Below are 14049 nucleotides of genomic sequence, written 5' to 3'. Positions count from 1 at the left end.
AACGTTCAAAGTTACTCATACTGCTCGAGGTGCCAGCTGCTTTTCCCACCCAGCGCCACCAAACTGTCCTAAACAAATTTCACTCCCCCCACACGGCACCCTTCCACTGTGCAACGGAGCGATCAAATTTCCGAAACCAAAAGAGAGAAGAAGAAAAAAAAGAACTCCGTTCAAATCCTGGTTTGCTTACTTTAAAAATTGCTCATCAAAACGACGGCGCAAACAATGGATCCTCACACAAAAACGTTCCTGACGCACACGAAAACAGCGAAGACCGGACAATAAAAAAAAGAAGGGAGCAGCGAGGTGTGTGCACTAAGGGTGTGATTCACCCTGGACGGGACCGGTCGGACGAACGGAACCAAGACAAACACTCCGAAGCGCTAGCGGAACGACAAATAGAAAGAGCAACCTGCTCTTACTATACTACTTCGCCCAAAACGAGTGCCAAGCGACCGACCGACCGACCGACCGACCGACCACCACCAAACACACACCACGGCACACGTTCGAGTGCACTCGATCTAATGGCTACCACCAACCCCCGGTCCCGGTCCCCGGCCAGGCCCCGACCTGCCGAGGAGACAGCGATACCGAAAAAAAGCCTCCGTTTTTACCCCACAAAACGTCTCTAGAGAGAGACCGCAGGACCCAGACCCGGATACCGCGCAACAAGTGCTCCCGCAACACAGACACACACACACGCACAACAACAACAACACCAAGCCCGCATTCCGGCGCCAGGATTTCCTCACCTCTTCCCGGTTTCGTGTCGGTTTCGCTCGATTCTCGATTCTTCTCTTCCCGGCAATTTCCCCCGGGGTCGGGTGTTGGGGATCAAATTTGTTCAAATACAGCACAGAGCATCGCCACTAGCCCCGCAAGGGGCGCATGAACTCCCCACGGATGGAACCCACGGATGGGACTCCAGCACTCCAGTGAAGCGGAAATGGGGAATGGTCGGTTGGTTGGTCAGTCGGTCGATCACGCATTACCGAACGAGCGAGCGAGCGGGAGACCACAGGAAAACATCAATATCCGGTCCGGAGCCAGCGAAAGCCCAGGGCCACGGAACAAACAGGAAATGCCGATGTAGCGCGCCAAATGCCGAATCGATTTACTCCGGAGGAAATTCAGGGATTTCTGGACTGGTGTGCTCAAGGACCGTTGATGGCGGGCGAGCGTTCAAGGAAAAACTCAACCTAATTCGACAACCCTTCACGGCTGGCTGGCTGGCTGGCTGGCTGGCTCGCTGGTGGTCACGTTTTGGGCGCGTCATCATGGAGTGCGCCACCGGAAGTCATTTCACTTCATCACGCGGAGGCCACTCCGGAATCCAACGGGTTTTAAATGCCAACCCTGGTTCTGTTTGGTTGGCCAACGGTGATGCGCTCAGTGCATTTGCCAAGTCAGCAAAAAATCAGGTCATAAGCAGCGCTGCTCTTCTCCCACTTGGTTGTTGGTCTGCTCTGCTCTTTGTTTATTCTCCCCGATACCCAACCCGGACCCGGAGGCGAAATGGTCGGTTTTTGTTTGCTTTGCCTGTTGCGTTGTCCAAACGCCTGGCATGGACTGTGGCCAACGGGCCGGAAGGCATCCTGTAAGATGAACTAACGTCTTGCAATCCAGCCACCGGTGCACCGGTTCGCGTCTGCGTTCGCGATAAGCAGAGGCTGAAGGCCATTCTCCAGCTTCTTCGTCTTCCCAAGACCAAGCATCTTGGACGCGCTGGACACGCTTGGACGTCGTCGCCCCAAGTACCCTTCTGTTGCTGTCCTTCGTTAAACAAGGACTGCTTGGATGCTGAACGATGGTGTTGCTGGTGTCCTAGCCTTCTAGGATCCACCCGAGTACACGTCAATTGGATGACAGTTGGTGAGGCAAACCAAGCGGAAAAAAGCGACTCCCCGAACTAGTGCCACTCTCCCTCCCTCCCTCCCCGGCTTGCTGGCATGTCTGAGAGGATTATGGGGTCGTCCATCGCGTGGCCATGGCCACGGTTCTCCACCATCACCACCACCAGAGAGGCTCCGACGAATGCGCCTAAATATTTCATTCGCTCGCTGTTTCGCTGCTTTTAAAGCCACTACCGCAGCCAGCATACGGGGCCACGGGCCAGCAAGCGAGCGAACGAACGAACGAACGAACGAGAGCTAAAAGCTTTCGTAATGAGCTTAGCCCATTTTCGGGAAGCTGGACTGGAACGCGCGTACCCGAGCACCGAGTGGATCCTCGGTGACTAGCCAGAATCGGAAAATGTGCTATGATAATACCTCGGTTAGTCCGTCGTACAGTTCTGGGTCCGGCCTAAGGCGAACCGGCCCTACAATGGAAACCATAAATAATGTCTTCGCTGTCGGAACTTTTATCAAATGAAATCATGGGCCCAACGGTGCGAAGGGACTCGGCGTAGTAGTACCTGAAGGCCAGAGCCTGGGGCCTTCGGAGTAATGCCCGAGTAATAGTTAAACGAGAAAGAAAGAGAGAAAGACTGAGTATTTCAATATTAACTCCTCCTATTAAATCATAATTTACCTTTGCGTCTTGAGTTTGCCGATGGTCTCGAGCTTAGCTCACTCGCTTCAGGTTCGTCGGGCTTTCTCAACAACATCTCAACTGGTTCAGTCGGTGCACAGCACTACTGCACCGCTACCTTCACTCCAAAACTCACGTTTATCGTTATCACCTCCGCATTCGGCACTTCGCTCTTTCGCCCGGCTTACAACGCTAGTGCGTACTCTCGTAATGGCTTAATTAGCATCCAGCGGTGGTCCGTGGACGTCCGATTAACGGGCGATTATTATTCGGTCCCGAGTCTCCCTGAGATCCCCTTTCGTGGGCCGTGGGATGTGGTCAGTGATGCAGCCGGAGAAGCGGGAAGGAAATGATAAACAAGAATCGCATTAAACCGTACAATCTCAACACAACCTGGCCCGACACACCTCGTGTTTCCTGCGTGTTGCTGTTTCTACGAGAATTCTGGTCATCCTGTAGACAGGACACGGATATCAGGCGGAAGAAAAACGGGAGAGGGCGCGGCAACGAACGAGAAGGAAAGAAATGGTGGCCTCTAATTTCAATCAATAATCTGCTTTACCGTAAATCTCTTGATCCTATTACGTGCGCGTACCTACCGCGCAATATTGCAGGCGGCCAATTAAATCCCTGGCGCGCGCGCGGCCTTCGTTCTCGGACACCACGTGGTGCCAGGTGGCAAGGTTGGAAAAACAAAAACAAAAACAAAAAGTGAAACGAGAGCAGCAGCGTGCAGAAACCGTTCCGCGAAGTTAGATTGGTTTCGATTGGTTTTACCGGTGACCGTTTGTTGCGTAAAGTTGAAGCTGAAGCTCCTGCTCCTGCTCCAAGTCTGCCGACTGTCGGTTTGTTGTTGTGGTTGTTGTTGTTCTCGCGTTGCACCGTTGGGTGGGAAGGAGTGCGAAGTATGGATAACGATCATCATCCATCTCGCATCGGTCGGCCCTCGGCCTTGCTACAAGTGGTAGTAGTAGAAGCAATACTGCTCATAGGTGTTCCATCCCAGGAAAAATTCCGATCCGTATTTCACTCCCAGACAATTCATCATCTCGCGGGAAAACACAATATGGACTATTCCCTTGCTCAAGCTACTCCGATTCCCTGAGGCCACGAATTGTCTCGGAATCACCGTGCGATCATTAATAAATCAAACCCAGCGGCCAGCGGCGCAGACATGTGTCGATTTATAATTCTTCGGCACGGAATTGGCATGGAACAATGAATCGTGATGCTTACGCCTACGGTGGACGGACGTTGGCGGGGCTTTGAGTCAACTGGGGAACTGCTCAATGCACCAATTCGCTATTCAATAATCCGATTCAAATGTCCTTTGGGGCATTCGCGGCGAGCAGCGTTCTATTGCGTAGTGCTGCCGGTTTTGGACCTGATGTTGCATTTTAAATTGGATTAATCAGTCGAACCTGTTTCAGATAGTTTAACATGAAACACGTGTAAAAGACGAGAAAACCATTAGCGGAAACAGTAACGACGAGTGTTCCGTTTACATTTACGGGGTTCTACCCAAAAGAACTTCAAAAGTCAGCAATGAGCAGTATAATCAAATTTTATCGCAAAACCATTGAGGGAGCATTAAAAGCTGTTATCCTTTCGCCTGGCCTGGCTGTTGCTACTTCTGCTCCGCTTGCCGCTTACTTAATAATCAATAAAGATCTGTCCGAAATGCTTACTTCAAAAGGCACTATAAAGCTTTTACGTCCATGATGTGATGCTTCGCATCCCACACTGATCTGAAGTTGAACAGCAACAGAAGAAAGAGAGAGAGAAAAATACAATCCATCAGAAAGCATTTCATCACGTTTCTGCAACGGTAGCAACACTGATGAACAGACAGGGCAACAATCTTATCTGGTATCCCTTGGCTAAAGGTCATCCATGCGATTGCGAGCAGCAGGAGCATAGCAACGATTGCCGTGGAAAGCGGACGTGAGGGACAAACGTGGACAAGGCGGTGAGGCTGATAGAATTGCGAAGCAAGTATTTAGCCAAGCGCTAGTCAACAGCTGTTTGGCCAATAAGCTGCTGCATTAAGAGCAGAGCCGAGTGGGGAGGCGGCGGAGAGTTTATCCTGGCCATCACTCTCCTTCGGTGCTGCTTCAATGTGTCGATACTTTTCACCGGTCTGGCAGACCCAAAGTGTAATCCTCTGTAATCCCCTGTGCCTGGCAGGTATGCTATCAAAAGTAATCCCTCCTTAATCTCCATCCTCACTTCATCGAAAGGCGGGCCATGGATGTTCTTATGCTAGTAATTAGCAACTGAAGCTGGCCATTAAACATCATGCTGCGTTGGCTTTGTGGGTTTTATGCATTTTTATTTCGGCCTGCGAAATCCGATGGTTCAATCAGATGGATTCTGGCTCAACGCCCCGCTCCACGCTCCACTGACATGCTTTAAGATAATTGGTAAAATTAAGCTTAGGTTGGACTGGTTTGCAACCCGGACACGGACCAGGACGCACCACTGGCGTCAAATTTCGCGCTTTTGATCAACCCACGCATCTGTAAGGGGCTCGCTGCGGGTGAGCTTCATTTTAATTTGATCATTTAATTACACAGCACCACAGCAAAGCTCGCCCGTCCATCGCCATCGATGGTCGGGTGCAGTGATGCGATGGGACGGTGAATGAAAATGCATTGTTCGCATCCGAATAGTATCACAGATCACACCCATCCAGTGGAGTTTATACGTTTTTGTTTTGTGGACATTCACCGGAAAACCCGGGGCTTCACCCCTACGAGATACGGAACTTTTCACCTGTTGGCTTCAATAACGGCGTATAGTGCGGATTAAAAGCATCCGCGTCCTGTGATGCACCGCGGGTGATATACTGACCAATGGCCATGGCCCACCAATCCAATATGGTTTCGTGGAAGTAAACTGGTACCGAAACTCTCGAAATGGCATGACACGATGGTGCGGCCATGCCACACCACTCTTCTGGGTGTTCATTTAGTCGCCGTCTGCGCAAATATTTGCGTCCACCACATCGTCCAAAGGTTAACGTATCCGTGACATTCCATGGAAATTGCGGCAGACACGACGGGTCCGTTCACTAACGCCATGTGACGCGCATCGAGGGAGGCGTCTGGTACGTTGCGTTTGGTCGTACGATGGATCGAAAAACGGATTGGCGTATCCTCCGATCAACCTTTAGCAGGACAACGTGAAATGTACAGGAATGCTACAGAACACGTACACAGCAGTGCATCGTATAGGACAAAGAGCTTCAGTTTTGTGTGTTCTGTGTAAAATATCTGTAAAGGGATGATTGGTTGCCTGCTTGTTCTACGTGCAGTCGTGACGATCCAATCATGAAATCCGTTATCCGTATTTTACGAAAAAAAAAAAGTAAAATATTGCCGTACTTCAGCGGTTGATTAGTATGGAATTGGTTGTGATTATTACACCGTTTTCGGGCCCAAGTAAAAAAGCAAGCCATGTTCTCGATTAACCTTATTTTAAGTATTAATTTAAATCTGAACCTAGTAAATCTAATTTGAAACTTCCTTCGTTAGTTGCCCATGGTAGTTACTTTATGAATCCAGCAAATGATGTACTTACCAAATTAACAGGCGTTATAAGCGGCAAATAATAAAATAGAACCCATTTCTGCCTACCACCTGTAAAAAAGAAGCTAAATTTTATACATCATTCGCTAAATAGCTATCAATGCCCTTTCGGTTTCGCTGAAAATATTTTTCAAACACTCAAAGAAGCGAAACACAGAAAACTGAACCATCTCTACCAAGAGTGCAAACATAATATGAATAAAAAACAAATTGTATGCGTTCAAAGAGCTAACAAAGAACCAATTGATGAGCGCATCAATCGATTCTTTGTTAGATTAGTGAACCAACAGAAGAGTCAGCTATACAGGCGCTCTTTAATGTGATACTCTCCCGTAGGTGACATGATCCTGTGCTAAAGGTAATGTTATATAGCGTAATTGAGTTCCAGCCATCTCGTTTATTAATTAAATATCAAGTATATCATCTAACCACTGTTGGATATCTTCTTTCGAATCGTTTCCGCCGGGTTTGCTCGTAGACGTTTGCTGGCTAAGAGTGGTTGGTGAAGGTATCACTTTAGCGACTGGTTTAGGTTCAATTTTAAGTTCCTCTAACTTCCTCTCCAACACGGGAAGCTTCTTGGGCTCCTCTTTCCTTGGTTCTACATCAACGACAGATTTTTCCTTTGCCTTACACTCATCCCTGGGCAGTGCGGCCGCACCAACCAAGCAAGCTGTTGGACGTATTGGTTTCGCGGGTGTTTCATCCTTCGGTAACGCAAACGGACCAACCAAGCAAGGAGCAGGCCGTGGTTTTGTTGCAGCTGGAGTTGTCGGGATCATATTTTCTTTGCCTTTGCCCCACTTCTCCTTCTGCAGTTCCGCCTTCTGCCGCATCAGATTTAACTCCGAGGCAGTAAAGAGCTTCTCATCGTAGCCTTGCCGTTGATAGAACGGGATGCAGCCAAGACTTGCGTTCAGCTGCTTGGTGTCGATGCGGAAATATTCGCCGTAACCGTTCCTTTCGTCATCGCCGGGTAATCCCGTGTCCGGATTCAGCCAGTGCTTTTCGGAGCTTAGCAGAAAGTGACCGCCGGAAGATGGTGGCAGTTCGAGCAGCTTCTCAAAATCGGCCGCGTTCAGCTGTTCGTCCTCAGAAGAGCTGCCTTCAGCCGCCGTAAGCTCCCGATCTTCGGTCCAGTTTTGTTTGATCTCTCGCTTCGAATAGCGAGCCTCGACGACTACGAGCGGGGCCGTGTGCTGTACTGCAGGTGGTTCCGGTTTCGCGGCAGCTGTTTTGCCCGTCTGTTTGTTCGGTTTCGGTGGCGGCACACGCTTGTGGCTCTTATCTTGTCTCCGCTTGGCCTACAAAATGAATGGATGGTTGGTTAATGAAAGGTGTACAAGAAATCGAAACCTCCGCTTTTCGTACTGCTTGTGCTGCTTTATCCATTTTTGTCTGAAAGAAAGGCCGGCTTTCAACGATCCAAGGTGTATTAGCTAGAAAAGGGGGGGGTGGGTCTTCTAGTAGACCCGGTTTCACGCTTCCTCCAGCTGATCCAGGGGTTTCTTTAGTATTTTTCGATTCTGACACTTATCTTCTAGCGATTGGCGTTTTTTTTTTCGATCGAAAAAGGATTAAACGGCGAATTTATAGCGATTTTTAAAACTCTACTTTCAGGTCCAAAACACTCTACTTTTAAATTTTTTTCTCAAAAAGAGGGCCTGGTGAGTTTGGTGAGTTTGGTGAGGGCCGTGAGCTGTCATGAACGTCCCGTCCTTTTGCCGGAAATTCTCACGCTCACGGACCTGGTCGACTCACTTAGCCGTTAACTCCCGAGCGGCGCAAAAAACGAACAAAAAATACCAAAACCTGCGGGGGGGATAAAATATGGAACAAAGTTACAATAGGCTTTGTTACTTATCTTATCAGACATCACTTACGTGCCTCCGGAAGGGCTAAGAAGAGTTTACGGACTGGGTTGTCGTCTGCCATTCTCATAGTCCACCGAAACCAGCCGAGTCTCTTGCGCAAGTTTTTTTTTTTAATTTTATTAAATCTCTTTCATTAGGCGTTCGTACATGGCGTTCTATGAGTGGGGACAAAACAAAATCACTAAACACTCGCGAGAGATGCACAAAATTCGCGCACTCGCTGCTCTTACTCTGTACCCTACGACTTGTGAAGCATAATATACAAAAATACAAATGGATCATCTAACAATAACTTATACACTCTCTATATGATCGCGGACGATCCCCTCAGACTGCCACTATAGTTCTCTCTCTTGTTTGAGCTCGTTATTCACGAAGTCGTGTCAATTTATCACAATCAGTCCAGTTCCGATCGGCACTTAACACTAAACAGGAAACTCTTCTTCTTTCGTTGACTGGTCGCCGATGCTGACGGAGAATGAAGAAGAGTATGGTATAGTCCTCAATCCGTTAGAACGGAGAGGTGTGATTCGGCTTACTTCATCCCAAAACCCAATACCGTGTGTACCGGTATCGGTGTTCCTGATGGCCTCATTAGAATGGCGTAATACTGACGCAATTCTTTTCCCACGGTTGCCCACCACATAAGGCCCTACGGGATGATGCACTTGGCCTTGGCACTCTTTGGTAACCCGGTGCAGTCCCAGCGTCCGTTTGTTTCGATTCCATTATTTACTTGGTTGTTGGTCCGGTGTCGTAGTGGCCATACCATTCACCTCCTGCCGAAGACCATCACTCACCGGTACCCACTTCTTCTTCGCACGCTCGAACGCCTCGATGATGCAGGATCGGAACAGCTTCTGGTGCAGCACGTACGCACTGACATGGCCAGCATCGAGGTAGCGGATCTCGGCACCGGGCCAAATGTCCTCCAGGCTCGTGCACCCTTCCCGCGGAATGTATGCATCATCTTTGGCGCAAACCGCAATGATGAGCGACGTGTCGTAGGGAACGGAGAAGTTTTTCAGGTGCGTACACTCGTCCATCATACCGCGCATGAACTGGAGGGCCTCCCGTTCCCACCAGCGCTGCTTGGTAGTGTCGATCGGTACGCGTTTCTCGCCCTCACTCGTCGATGATGCCGATCGCCAGCTTATATACTGCAGAATCTTCGATCCGACCGATATCGCGGGTGCCGGAGCAAGCTCGACCGCACCACCACCTTCCGCTTCCGTCGGTTTTGCCGATTCAGACTTCACCTCCAGAATCAGCTTCTCTCCGGGTTGGCCAGCTTCGCTCTGGTGCTCCTCATTGTGGCGCTTGAGCGCTAGATGGATCTTCATGTTGAGCTCATCGATCTCCTCTTGGGTCAGTTCGCACCGCACATTCGATAGGAGCTTTTCTAGCAAGGGTTCCGAGAGGTTCAGGGCGTTTGTGCGATTAATGTGGATGCGACTCTTTAGCTGCTTGCTCTCCTCCTGCTGCTGTCGTGACTTTTGTTCTTCATCGGTGACCTCCGGTGTTGCCTCGCGTATAACGGACAAATTAACGTCCACCGTTGCTGCACCACAAACGAGATCCTTCGCTTCGTCGATATCCTGCCGTAGCTCTTCGACTGATTGGTTAAAGTTTTGGATGAACTGCTTTCCGGCGACAAATGCATCGTCGACCACGGTCACCATCTTCGAGAGACGCTCCCGGAAATTACCATCGGCAAAGTACTGCGTCTCCAGGACGTCCCAGTTGATAGAATGGCTCATAACACCCTCAGTAAAGACGGATGAAGCCGTTGACCAGGACAGACAGGGGACGAGCACCAGCGGCTTTGGCCAGTTCGTGGCAGCCAACGATGCCATATGGCCACCCATCGAGAGCCCCGTAATGCCCAGCGGTCCTAATCCGTTCCGTTCGCACCAGTTCAGCAGGACGAGCGATTCCAGTACGAGGCAGCCGCCCATCACGAATATGTCGGACACATTCTGTAGACTCGATGCTCTGTGTAAAGCAAAAACGATTAGATTGGAGCGTTCCGAGGGAATCAACATGCGGGCATGCGGCCAATGCAGTTACCTTTGCTCCTTTGGCTTCCGCAAACCGTAGAACGGGTTCTCCAGGATGATGGCACCGAGATTCGCTTCCTTCAGCAGCGGTTTGGCAATCATATTCCTTCGCTTCCAGAAGTACTGTGCAGAAAAGAATTCAGACCATTAAACCCATGCCATCACAAGGGCAGCATCGCCTTCCTTTCGCGACACCTACATGATCACCGGTACCGGCCAGATGGATACAGATCGGTTTGTAGCGCTCGTCATTCCACTTGAGTGGCAGCACCACCTGGAAGTGGGCTTGTTGGGCCACATCCGGTACCAGCCCGGGCATATAGATCTCCAGCGGCGTGATGAACTTGCCCTCGATGATCTTGCAATCCGATTGGACCTCTTCGCGCGTTATCTCCACCGGATAGTCCCGCGGTATCAGCTGTGAACAGGCGGCCCGGTTCGAGATGATCTTGCGGAACTCAAACAACCTGTGCCCCCGGGAGGGGTGAAGGATAGTGAAAAGAAGCTTTATTTTAGAACATGCTTCGTCAGAATAGTCATCGCCATCAGCATTCAGGAGAAAGTCCATTCAAGAACGTTGACCGCGTCGTAGATGGATAAAAATAGGACGAATTGACGTCGGTAAAGGATTCGTTTCTCGATCACGGGCATGTCGTTTCCAAAAGGGTCTCCCTCCAGAGAGTACGTGACCAACAACAGAGCGCGTGGTGTACGTGACCTCTAGCAGGCGCTGGTTTTTTGGAGACTGGAACACCCAGCAAACTACGCACTACCGATTTCGGCGTCGCAGTTGGCGTCCTTGAATATGGATCAAATTAGCGCTCCCGCCTATTTAAAGTGTTTTAATAAACCACCTTTCTTCTATTTCGGACCTGTCCAAAATAGCATTACCGGCAGTTTCTTATCACCAAGCAGAGAGTTCACCGGCAGCAGCTATTACGCGAGGACGCTTGATAAGAGCGCAGTTGGAGACCCCCTAGCAGCAGCATCATCATCATCATCATCATCATGCTTATGCTCGCGAGAGAGTTGCCGCTCTCTCACTCTCTCTCGCATTGTTCTTGTTTTTGTTTTGAATAAGTGGCGCGATGGATTCCGCGGATTTATCACACCCCCAGCCACCAACCCACCCACTACTATCTGCAGTGTAGTCGAACCAAGAAGAAGAAAACACTGGAAATTGCGACGCTGCCGACACACCTTCGCACGCACGTAGCACCGAGCAACATCAGCGGGTTGCGCTTCGCATCCAGAAACTTCTGTGGCGTGACGTGTACGCACGGTTTATGATCTGTTTTATCTGGTAGAACCACACTATCCACTAAAAATAGCACCCGCCAACGGTGACAGGGAATCGATTAGCACCGAACTTGGCAAACGTTTTGCCGCCAACACAACCCGATTGATCGGTTACAGATGGTTTTATTATATAATTCTGGCGAGAGACGCGATCGGATGATTTCTTTTGGCAACTCTTTCACCCTTCGGTGGAACGGGGGGGTGGGCGTACCTTTCGATATTTTCCGGCTTTCCCCAGCCTTTGCAGAAGAACTTGGTCAGCAGCAGCGAACGATACAGCCCATCCAGCCGGGAAGGTGGCATTTTAACTGATTCCTTGCTCGATGTAAAGAAGATGCAGAATGCAGCTGTCCGCTCCTCACTTCTTTGTCCGAGTTGTCTCTTTGTTTTTTCACTTTCACTAGGCGCCCACGTTAAGTGCACCCCTCCAGAGTGTCCCCTTTCTGTGGAACCACTCGAAGACCACTGCACCGATTAATTCACTGTTTGTTTATCGTCGAAAACGCTTCCTTTGTGTTTCTCTCGGGATTTACGTGCTTCGCCGCCGGGATGGTTTTTTGATTCTGAGAACCACCGCTCTTGCGGACCATCCGTGAAGCGGCCGCAGCAACGACGAGATCCGAGAGCGTGAGCTGTTTGTTTACGAAAGAGAGAAGGAGAGCGGGAGAGAGACATGTTGCCAACTATGATTTGCAAGTGGTTGGCGAGAGGGCATGAAAAGGGGTGTGTGAGGAGAGGACTTGTAGTTCAAAATAACGAACGACGATCGGAAAACATCAACTAACAAAAGAACGCTTATTTTTAGCTTGCACTAAACGGCTCTTCTGGTGCGTAATAAACAGACTGGATCGCCGTTATCTCTCCGCACACACACACACACGCGCTGTGATAACCGGAACAGGATCGTCTCTCTCGATAAACACATGATGTCCTTGAGATTACGTAGCTTTTATCGGACGCTTTATGCACAAACATTCCACCACATCGTACGCACACACTCTCAGCTGGCGATGGTCCGGTATAGCGAAGTGTTATTGCGCAGGCCCAGACGACGCTCCCTCCGATCGTTCGACAGGGACGAGCCTCCAAAAGCATATTTAGCGATCACTCTCACATACATCCCGGGGAAACCGGTACGGGCGTCCTGGCAATCCTTGACGATGATCGACGACGATTGTTTATCGTGTCCGACCTATTTTCGGTTTGAACCTCGCAAATTTGGGCCAACAATCCGGGAAAGCAAAGTCCACTAGATCGGGTTGGAAAACAAGTTCAAGGTTAGTCAATATTTACCTGTTTGAATACGCGACAAAATGCGCATCCCTTCCGCACAGGATAGCGGGATTTTGTTTCTCAAACCATTTCCAGAACAAACACGAAACACTGCGAAAGTCGGTATGAAACGGGAAGGGGTTAAATGTACCTTTATTGAAAAATTCTCAAATCGGTAGGCGATACATTGAGTGTGTTACACATTTTCATTGCATTGCGATTGCATTGTGTCGGGGAGGTGGTGGTGGTGGTGGTGGTGATGATGGTGCAGTTCGATATCATTCGTCGCGATCTTGCCTGAAGTCCCCGCAAATCTCTGCGGGTTCCCGTAGTAGTTGTGTTGTGTAAGATCGACAGCAGCACAGCATCATATCCTCCTGATCATCCATCGTAACTGGGCACACACTACTAACCATCATAACAAGCAATTCCGCCACATCTATCTTTTCCACTAAACGCAAATAACAGTGCGCCTTTTATGCATCTCGATATCAACGCTGGATCGCAGCGATATGGAACCCACACTTCCCATTATCAACAAACCAAGAAGTATTCGACGAAAATAAACGTTTTTTTTTAAATACTCTTCACAACAACAGTATAGTTGCCAGTAGGGTCTTGTTGTTCTGCACTGTATTTTTACCAGCTGGATCGGGAGTGGCTTCCCGCGAGCTGTGCCCGGTACTCTAGGACATACATACATTCAACATACATCGCGCTGTATGTATAGATTGGCTTCAATACCTCCAGCCAGGAGTAGATGGGGAAAACAAATGTCTTTCCCGGAAGGAGGTAGCCCAGCAGTGTTGTGTGTTTGTGTCTGTGTGTGTATCGTTCTACTAGATAATATACTCTCTCATGTCCAACTCTTCTGCAAAACCTGTCCACTCTGGTCGGTTTTTCACTTTTCAGAATGATCGAATGATCGGTACTTCATATGTCTCGTTTTTCCTACATACCGTCGGAACGGTCGGTTTAAGTAAATTAGCGTAAGTGATCCTTCCTTCTGTTCGTCTCCGCCTCGTAACACAAACATTACACTAGTGCATTTTAGCGAATCATATCTAGTATTCTGGTTTCGTCCTTTCGCCGTTTTCGGCTAAGGCGACTCTGCCATATTCTGAGCAGGCATTCTCACAGTAGCCAATAGAGTGCACAGTCTAAGCACAAACACACTAGAATGCGCACTCACATGCTGCTTTGCCATGCTAGAACGATCATCTGTTTCGATCGCTATCGCTCAACCTAACGTTGTATTTGCAGTGTTTGTATTTGTAGTGTTCGCCGTTACCGATTAATTCAAAAAGTAAGATAGACCCCACTTTTGGTATGTGGTCGTTATTCGTTGAAAAAAAAAACAGTGCCGATTTCAAAATTAAAATTCATGATAAATGGTGCAAAGAAAAAAAAATCAAACAA

General features: G+C 49.2%; 4 protein-coding genes across 4 annotated transcripts in view; 1 reads left to right on the top strand and 3 right to left on the bottom strand.

Annotated features, from left to right (window-relative positions):
• LOC125948822 (uncharacterized) overlaps positions 1-14049 on the top strand; it is a 324894-nt gene that overhangs the window by 147265 nt on the left and 163580 nt on the right. The gene's annotated exons all lie outside the window — the stretch shown is intronic.
• On the bottom strand, positions 6502-7518 carry LOC125948919 (uncharacterized). The gene is made up of 2 exons (XM_049675462.1): positions 7497-7518; positions 6502-7429 (listed from the first exon to the last, which is right to left on the bottom strand). The coding sequence occupies exons 1-2, from the start codon at positions 7515-7517 to the stop codon at positions 6530-6532; spliced, it is 921 nt and encodes a 306-aa protein (XP_049531419.1). The 5' UTR covers position 7518; the 3' UTR covers positions 6502-6529.
• On the bottom strand, positions 8108-11935 carry LOC125948858 (protein ABHD18). Its single transcript, XM_049675349.1, has 4 exons — positions 11570-11935; positions 10259-10526; positions 10070-10182; positions 8108-9994 (listed from the first exon to the last, which is right to left on the bottom strand). Exons 1-4 carry the CDS (start codon positions 11659-11661, stop codon positions 8728-8730), a joined length of 1740 nt encoding a protein of 579 aa, XP_049531306.1. The 5' UTR covers positions 11662-11935; the 3' UTR covers positions 8108-8727.
• LOC125948838 (poly(A) polymerase beta) overlaps positions 13908-14049 on the bottom strand; it is a 6505-nt gene continuing 6363 nt past the window's right edge. The window contains exon 10 of the mRNA XM_049675308.1: positions 13908-14049. This exon is cut by the window's right edge and continues 979 nt beyond it. The gene's annotated coding sequence lies outside the window, so the exon portion shown is untranslated.

The sequence above is a fragment of the Anopheles darlingi genome, chromosome 2 (assembly GCF_943734745.1).
Source record: "Anopheles darlingi chromosome 2, idAnoDarlMG_H_01, whole genome shotgun sequence".
Classification (NCBI taxonomy): domain Eukaryota; kingdom Metazoa; phylum Arthropoda; class Insecta; order Diptera; family Culicidae; genus Anopheles; species Anopheles darlingi.
The sequence above is the reverse complement of the archived record's forward strand: the minus strand, read 5'-3'. Positions and strand labels throughout refer to the sequence as shown.